Genomic DNA, 10,000 nt, shown 5'->3' on the forward strand with positions numbered 1-10,000 from the left:
GGTCAGTAGGCAAACTACTCTACAAACACTCCCTTGCCCATGCTTGGAACAAACTTCCCCTTGACTTACATTCAATCTCCCAAACCTCACACTTTAAAAATGAACTAAAAGCTTATTTTCTCAATTCCAGAGCCTGTCCTTGCCATGACCCTACTTAGTCTTCCTTCCCTTTCTCTACCCTGAAAAGGATCATAATTAGTACCTCATTACAACTCTCTCTCCAATGTGTCTACTATGCATTTGCATAATTTTATACAAACAAAACATTTTTATTGTTGACCTGTTCAACTATATCAATGTGAAATTGTTACTTAGCTTCTTTTTAATGCAAATTTAACTTTATGCATGTAACTCAACATATGTGAATCTTTTTGCTATAACTGCTATTATATCAATATTGTTTAAAATTGTACTTGTTTAAAATGTACTACTGGAGCTTTTCTCCTCGGGTCTCCACTGAAAATGGGCCACAAGCCCAGTTGGACAAACCCGGTTAACAAATGTCAATAAATAAATATAAATATATATATATATATATATATATATATATATATATATATATATATATATGTATGGAGTTGAAATTTTATGCTGTATTCTGAATCTCATTCACAGCTGTACTTTATCCTTTTTATTTTACAACCAGTGCTACCAGTAGCTGCCACAGTGTATAGGAGAAGCTACCTCCACAGAGGGGTTATTGGCATCCTACTCCCACACCTGTGTTCGTTGTGCTGTAGTGGCTACAGATCCTACTTCACCTAAATTCACATAATCTTGTCTCTGGAAAAAAAAACATGGCTTCAGACCCCTACCACAGAACAACTCCTGTCCTACTTTATTTCACCAACACTATAAACTAGCATTAAAAGCAATTGGAAACAGTGCTCCTAGACTTATCTAAAGCTTTAGACACTGTATCACACTGATATCATCCCAATGAACGCTCTTCTGTAAGGGTCTCTCAAGCCTCCCTTGCATGGCTTCTTAGTTGTTTACAAGACAACGAGCAGTCAAATGGCAATACGATCTCTCCTCCTCCCTCCCAGTTACTGTAGGTGTCTCACAGGCCTCCATATTAGGACCTCTTCGCTTCAATATTTTACAAGCATACTTCACACTGCCATAGACTAGGCAAATATAGTACAATACAAAGATGGTTCAACTTTAACATCTACGGCCCTCACAATATTCAGACTCCAAGAAATCACCCAAATGTATTTCTCTTCCGTTGAAACCTGGCTAAAAAGTTCTGCTCAAGACATTATCTCAATCAAAAATAATCTTTCTTGGTTACACCTGTAAGTAATACAAAAATTGGGGTAGTATCACATACTAAATTTCTGGGCATTGGAATAGATAGCAGTCTTAAATTTGACGTACATATTTTTCATACAATTAAAATGACCCACTGGAAACTTGGATCTCTTTATACGGTCAAAGAGTACCTTACAGGACCAGCAAGAAAAACCCTTACCTCATTCTATTTGCTTTCAATCTCCTTACAAACCTACATTCTACACTAAAATCCAAACTAGCTTCCAATTACAACAAAGTAGTTACATTTGCTACCAACACTGCACACCGAACTCACTACTACCAAGCCTTAAAGCAGCTAAACTGGATAGAGCTTAGCCACTAACTACCATGCTCTCAGCTAATTGTGACATACAAAGTGTTACATTGTCCTGAAAATTGCCCTGCATTAAAACATACACTATTGCCTTATACCCCCACAAGAGACCTCTGTTCCGTTGATAAATTTCTACAAAGAACTAGTAAGGAAAACAATTCACTGGGGGGGGTGGACTCTATACTCCTGTCATGTCTCAAAACTGGGGAACACCACCCCTACACAAGTAAAATCAATAGCAACCTGCCAAGCTATAAAGTCCAGTGCAAACAATACCTTACCCAGTCCCGGTCATGCTGATGTTCATCACCAGAATGAGACCTGTAGTGAAAGCACAAATTTCTTCTTACCGATCCCAAACTTGGTTCCCCTCCTATATTTGAATCAATGCACATCTTCTCACACCCCTCAAACAGAACTTCTCATTTTTTTCTTTCTCAAACTGCCCAGAATCCACCACTCCACCCTTCTCATGCAATCCTTGTACACCTGACTTATAAACCATCCAGATATACTGATTTGGGACAGGCAGCCTAGATAAAAATAATCTTATACCCTGCTCTCTCACTCATATGCTATCACCTCTATCCTGCTAGACAATGCTGATATCTCCCCCTACATAATTATATAACTTACTTCTCAACTATACCCTTCAGCATATCTCTTGAACACTTTACATACCTTTCTGTACTGAAATGTAAGAACACTAAACTTCATTCCAACACTGTTTTTCCTTCTACAGTATAAATCCATTTCCTTTCTGCAAGAATTTAGCTCTGCCAGAACTGTACTCTTATACTGGTTTTGTAACTATGTTTTTCTAAGAAATGTAACTGTTTTTCTAATCTGAGAACTGTCTGAAATTCACTTGTTAATACAAATGTACTGTGATGGAGCTTTTCTCCCAGATCCGCCGCTGAAAATTGGCTTTGCCCAGTCAGATTTTCCCTGTGAACAAAGACAAACAGATGCATAAATAAATAAATAAATAATAAATGAATGTCAACCTTATCTTTTTGTTTTCCTTGTGCAGGTCATGATGGTCCAGCTGGTGTCTGCTGCCATCCTGGTTGAGGGCTGAGACTGTGAGCTGGTGTGTCTCACTGGAAAAGGGTTCTTGCCCATTTCAGTCAGGGAGCCCACCCTCAACTGCAAAGCCTGGCTCAAACAGATTTGGAGTGTGTGGTGGAGGTGGCAGTTGACCATGTACTGCATGCAGGGATGTCCACTGTCCTCTCATGCAGCATGTATCAGACTTGTTGGACAATGCGGTCAGCCACCAGCCACCTAGACACAGAACTCCCACTTACTAGATGACAGTAATGTTTCTCTGGGCCAGATGACAGCTGCCAAGCCACATAGTACCCCACCCTTTCAACAACCCACCCGCTTACTTTCTGTTTGTTTATATGTATCACTAGTTTTGTGTATGCCATCCTCCCATGTTCACTTGTATTGTTCTGTGTATGTTTGTGTGCCTCAACTGCCTACCCTCCCCGTTTTTTTCCCTCTCCTTAATACATCTCACCCTTCCTCTTTTCCCATCTTACTCCATATATGAAAAATGGGAGTCTTACCCTGAAAAAATGTGCCTACCTTCTTTCCTAGCCAGCCCTGCTTTACTTTAATGTGCTGTGTGTTTCTCTACCTGTCATATCCTCCTTTCTTTCTTGTTCACCCCTTTTTAGCCCTTTCACGGACCCAATAAGGTGTCCAGCTTTCTGGGCACCCACAGACCAGTACTTCATACATCTCCTATATATGTTTCCTTTGTAGCACTGAGTAACTGTCTGCTATAACAGCCCCTTACCCTTCTTCGCTTACTCTTGGCTATGCCAATTTGTTTTCCTTACAGTTCTTTTTTTGTGCCTGGCTACTTCAGTCTAGTGCAGTCTTTAGTCATTGCCTAGTTACTTATGGCTATTTTGTACTGCACTGCTATTTCTTTATGTGGCACAAGCCATCGGTTGCAATGAATCACATGTCTAAGAATCCTAGGCAGTTTGTCTTGAAATATCTAATACTGTAAGCAAGTTATAAAACTGAGTTTCCTAATGCAAGAGTACAAGATATTCTATTACACAAGCCAGACACATACATATTCATTTATCAATGTTCTTGTTTATTTTGAAATCCTCTTTCATATTCCTGTCAATGGGATGAAATAATTAAGGTACATGTATAACCTATTAAAAATGGCCTTATATCGTTTATATAGCATTTTACAAATGGGCTATCCCATGAGTTTTCTGTTTGTAGTACTTGTGTTGTAACTTTTTAAATTTTTTATAGTGTGAGGTAATTTGTTATATTGTTTTAGTAGTCTATCAAATGCAATGGTCAAATATATGAGTTTTGAAGTTTAATTACATTTTTGTTTTCATAAGCTTAAGCTAGTTGTTTAGAAATGTCTCCCTTTTGCCAGTGACTCCATTTATTTACTTGGTTGATTGCTTGCTGAAACTGTCCATCTGGGCAGACCACATTTTTTTAGCCTTAGATTCCTGCAGAAAATGTCTACTAAAATAATAGAAAGACATCATGACATATTACACAATAACAGCAAAACAGATCATCAGACTTCTGATCATAACCATCTTGTTATGCCATTGAACAATGGATGTCAAGAAATTCACCTTGAGAGTTAACAGATGAAAAAGCTCAAGTAAATGTTAGTATTCATGTCGAGAACATATGATAATTTGTTTATAGGAAATACCAATACCTAAGTTACTAATACTTGTCAAAGTCTATGATAAAAATATAAACAGACATATATTTATATTCTAGGTACTGTTTCTTTATAGCTAATCGTCCTGTAGCTAAACTTGGTACATATAGACATGGATCTGTGCCCAGGGATGAGGTGAAGACAGACAAGGAAAGGTAACCAAACCTGTAAATTCCTGATCCAAAATGTAAACACTGCAGCCTATTGGGATACTAAAACTCAACTAAGTCCTACACCTTAGGAGAGCTAATTTAAGTCTCACTTCCCACTCTGGCTGCAGTTCAGTGCTAGTTTTTTGTTAATTCGTTAACAAAAAACGAGAGAATGTTCCGGCAAGGACAGCAGCTTGTGCAACTGTTTTCATTACAGGAGAAGGGAATAATTTAATGAAAAAGCAAGCAGAGGAAAACACAAGTTAGCTTCCACATCATTTAACTGTGTGCTACAACAGCAAAAGTCATCTGTGTAAAATCAGCTAAATGAGAAAAGAAAGCCAAATGACATGCTATGTGCAACAATAACAAAATTTAAACTTTTTGCGTTGTTCTTGCTCTTAAGCTGCCTTACTGATATAGCCAGTTAGAACTCCTTTCTGGATTGTCTGTTACTATTTATGCATTTTATTTTCTGCTTTGAGTAAATCTGCATTTTTTTTTTCAAATAAAATTTTTATTGTTTTGACATTTTTATACAGACAATACAGGTCATATGTATGTGAATTTATAATAGTTGATCATTGACCAAAAAGCAAATAAAGCAAATAGCAGGCAGAAAGACAATATGTTGCTCACAAGGATGCATCTTTTTATTTTTTCCATTTCTAAACGTTCTGAATTTATTTTATGTCTTATGGTGAACAGGTCATTTCTTAACCCATGTTAGGCTCTCTATTGCTATTGCATAACTAATATACACATAACATATATGCATACCTAAAACACTAACTATATACATTATTTACATACAGGTGTCACCTCAGTGTACATTTTCCCCACTTATAGATTGCTTAACAGATGAGACAGAGATTGCAAGTCTGACATGATGATCGGTAGGTGGTACATGTAGTTTGACTTAAAGATTGACCACTATAGGCAGGCCCTAACTGAAGAGAAAAGGATTCAGTGCAAGTCTTTTCCTCAGACAGTGCTGCTGAAGGGTTAATGCCAAAGACTAGAAGACCAGACAACTGAATCCATGACGTGCAGCTGAAGCAAATGAATGTCATTACCATGGAAGTTCTGCAAAACGAATACAACATATCAAAACCTGAAATAAAGAGAGAAGAAAGAAATATTCTACTCAGCATTTTTGGAAAAGGGCTACACCCCTTTTTCTGCCATGCAGGGGGCTTTGCCTCCCCTGCAGCCCCCTAAATTACAGAATCACATAAAGGCAAAATCAGCACATATGAAAAATGTGCTATTCACGGACATGACAGCTTGCTTTTGGTGTACAAGACAGAAATTTTCACTTTACATCTAGTAACATTCAAAACCCAAAATCAGACTGCAAGGATTTGAAAGCTGTAGTTCAAAACAAATTCAAGGTCTCATTACTAATGGTACACTAAGGGAATGGTATCAAGATAAGACAGGAAAGAGCATGTGCTGGGTTAGAGAAGCTGCCCAGACCGAGTTGGGACAAAGGGTCAGCATCTCCTGAAATGAAACTTACAGGAAGATCACTAAATTCACATAAGTTCTGGGAGTGGCAAAGGAAAATGCACAGTTAAGTAAAATTTTATTTATACGATTTGAAAACCGCTGCAAACACCCATTTTATTGTAATTAGATATGAAATGAACATTAAAAACAGCAAACGGAAAAGTTCTACAAACACAACTTAACACAACACTGAGAGGTTACAACATGTTTGTGTCTTTCGGCTTTTCCAGGTTAGGGGTCGCCACAGCGGAACTCCCGTCCGCCAATGATTGGCAGTAGATTTTTACGTACTGGCTTGCCGGGCCTAACGCACAACCTTCAACGAAGGAACGCCCATTCACGCATGTCGCCACACAGAAGACGCTCTAACTGAGAATCGAACGTGCAACGTCTAACTGTGAGGCGACAACGCTACCGCAGCACCACCACTGCAGTAACTGAGAGGTTACAACATACAATTTTAAAAATGAGTCTAACCCTCCCTGTACACTAGTATACACATACACTTTAACAATACAAAAACAGTGCTATGTAAAACCTTAATGATACATTGGAACAATTCAATTATGAAGTCTACCTGTCAAGCAAAGTTTGATGTCACAGGACTGTAATAATTAATAACACACAGTGGAAATCACTTTTTTATAAATCTTTTAAGCGATTAAATTACATAAGTAATTTAGTTCATTTGTCTAATGCCAAATATCTAGTGACATAAATCTACAAATTCTGTTAGTGACAACATACATAAATCTTAAAACTAAATTTTAACAAATAACACATTTTTAGATTTAGCATGGGTACCATTTACTACCAAATAATGGCAGACAAAATGAAGAGCCATACGGCTTCCTAATAGTCCAAGACAGGGAATTCCTCACCAAGCTAACTGCATATAAATGTTTCCACAACCGAATTAATATATTCAGAGAAATGCAACTGAAAATGTAACTTATTTATTTTGCATTTGAAAACCAGGTTACTTAACTGTTGTCCATGAAACACATCAAAAGTATTCTTATATGCCAAAGCAGGTTTGAAGATCAACATAAAAACAAACTACAAAATATTAAACTGAAAAGATGCAGATATATACCAATACATTTAAAAATGGTATATAGAAGACATATTAGGTTTTAAAGAGAGAGTGTAGGAATAAGAATGCAGACTAGTAGTTGATAGTGGTCAAATGTAATAAACAAACAAGCTAATAGTTTACTAATGTTACTGGTAATGCAGAATTGAAATCAAAAAATAAGATACTAAACTGACAAGGCCTAAGGGAAAGGCAGAGTTACATAGAGTGTAAATAACATAACATGATTGGCCAGTTTAAAAATTAAGAATTTTTGCAAACATATGGGTTATGAGAAATTATATGGATTTGTTCACAATCACACCAATAAAGAAATTGGGATCTGAAACAATAAGATGCATAAAAAGATTTATTAAAAAAGTACTTACTCCACTATGTTTTATCCTAATAAATAAACTTGCACTTGGATTTCCTCTATGGTTTCCATATTCTAATAAAGGTACAAAAGTAAAGTGGCAGGAAAAAATACTGCAGTTTGCAGGCTTCATTATTTTTTGAGAGAAACCTTATGCAGTGTGCATTCTGAATGCTTACCTTTGAAAAGTTCACCAATATATGGGGAAAACAGAAATTTCTATAGCTGTTATACAAAATGATTCTGTGAAAGGGTAGTTATACAAAGGAACGCATTTATCCAAAAGAAATAAAGATACTGAGGCTTCTGAAAGTTTAAAATGGTGCTTAGATGCCTTTTATATAGAAGCTAAAGTTAGGATGCAGCTAGCAGAGATAAATGAGTTTTGTTCTTTGTTTTTAAATTGATTTTGAGGTTAATTACTGTAAGTCTAAATCATGTATAAATTAGAAGGAAAAAATGCCATTTTTAGGTGCACAAGATATTGAACAGCACTTGTGAAAGGAACAGTCCTTTTAATCAAGGCCCAACTCATTAAAATACTGTTCTGTTGAATCTTCTCTTTTCAAGTGGGATGTGATCCTGCAGGATGCTTATTTAAGTAATGGGGATGGGAGGTGTGAAGCCTTCCACATATGGGGGGGGGGGGTTCAGGAGGCCATAACTCCCCCTGCAAAATGTCTGAGAAGTACCGCATTAGTGGATGGTAAACTCAATGAAGTAGAGGTTCAGTGAGCTTCCCCCCCTTAACGTAAAGCACACAACCCTAATAAATGCATCCATTTAAAGAATAATGCAAGAGGTGGGACATACCATCTACAGCTAGAAGGGGAGTTTTAATGCAGATGTGAGTAAATATTCTTCAAAAAAAGCTGACTGCCAGATGAGTATATTATGTAAATGGCTGGTGCACAATAAAATTACATTAGCATGAGATAAGTACTAGATCTAGTAGTGTAGCTGCATGTAGTGTGTACTGCCTTCCATGTATCTCTTCTCTAACCAAACAGGACATCTGTTGTGACAGCAGAGTCTAAATGAGGTTTAAGACATGGGCAACAAATACATTCCAATTGAAGACAGTAGATATTCATACTGAACAGCATGCTGGTTAATTAGAAAACTTTCTGTATTTCAGTTTCAGTATCAGAGGGGTTCAGTCCTGACTTCTGGTCACAATCTGTGAGGAGACGAATGTTCTCCCCAAGATGGAATAGGTTTCCTCTGGGTATTTCAATTTCTTCCCACTTCACAAAAACATGTTTGTTGGCTTGCTGCACCAAATTGTCTCTCAGTTTTTCTCTATATACACACACACGCTCGCAAACATGCACACGCACACACATATATGCATACATGCCTATAATTTACACATGTTCCCTAGCAGCCTTGGTCATGGGCTGAAGCGGATCAATGCCATACTTACAAGGATAAGAAATGATGAAATGCATAAAATAATTACATTTATTTATTATTTATTTTACATTTGTTTACTGGGGAGGTCTGACAGGACAGAGCTGTCCGTTTTCAGCGGAGGCCTGGGAAGAAAACTTCCAGAACAATCTCTAGCATACTGTACATAAGAGATTTCCACGATCATACTCTCAATCATCCAGCTTAGACAAACTGACTTCTTCTTTCCTTGCCCTGTTCCTTAAACTGCTTTGAGAAAATCCATTTAATAATGTAAACAATTAGAAAATGAGGTCATCAGGTGCCACAGTAGCACACAGACATTAACTTAGGTTGAAAAAATATAAATAAACCATGTTTTTATACCTCAGAGTTATAGTATTATATAGGGGTAAACATTTTAACCATGAGTTTATAAATGTGTTCTGAGCAGTTAACAGTATGTGGCAATTCCAATATTACAAGTTAGTAACAAACAGTTAATCATAGCATCCGCAGCAGTATATTTCTTATATGCTGGTAATCATGGTAATTCACTGAATACATTTTTTTTAAAAAAACATACCTGTGTTGTAATATCCCAGCCATCTTCAAGACACAGCAACACAGAACAACCACTTTCTAGCACTTCTGATACTGATGTGGAGAACAGCAGTAGCTTCTGAAGCTGAAACAAACAAAATAGTCTACTTCAGGACACGTATTAATGTTTGACAGATAACGCACACAACTATGGCATGGACCCCTAATTAGCTAAAGCAGTGTGGCCTCATGGGCACCAAGATGTGAAATATATGACTGTAGAAGCATCCCTGCCATTAGGAAAAACATAATTGTTATGTCAAACATATAACAGTGCTTGTAGCTTGTACAAATCCAATAAAAAGTCATTCTCCTGCAGAGGGGTAAAATTTATGCTTCTACTGAAGGTAAACATTAAAAGGGCACCATGCAGAGCCTAGGAAAAAATAAGAATAGCCTATTTCTGATGCTTTGACCAATACAAATTTACAATATACATATTTAATAAAAGGTATTTTAAAAGACACCACACAGTTCTGGTTTGGAGCACCTCTCACTACCATGTATATCTGCTTCCCTGATTACG

The 10,000-nt window shown here is 37.0% G+C and overlaps 1 protein-coding gene across 1 annotated transcript in view; it reads right to left on the reverse strand.

The window, feature by feature from the left end:
• SBF2 (SET binding factor 2) overlaps positions 1 to 10,000 on the reverse strand; it is a 3,151,758-nt gene that overhangs the window by 276,428 nt on the left and 2,865,330 nt on the right. The window contains exon 35 of the mRNA XM_044058929.1: positions 9,458 to 9,559. Within this exon, the coding sequence (XP_043914864.1) occupies positions 9,458 to 9,559 (102 nt within the window). The remainder of the gene's footprint in view (positions 1 to 9,457; positions 9,560 to 10,000) is intronic.

Source organism: Protopterus annectens, chromosome 17.part0, assembly GCF_019279795.1.
Source record: "Protopterus annectens isolate FY-2018-M chromosome 17.part0, PAN1.0, whole genome shotgun sequence".
In the NCBI taxonomy this organism is placed as follows: domain Eukaryota; kingdom Metazoa; phylum Chordata; order Ceratodontiformes; family Protopteridae; genus Protopterus; species Protopterus annectens.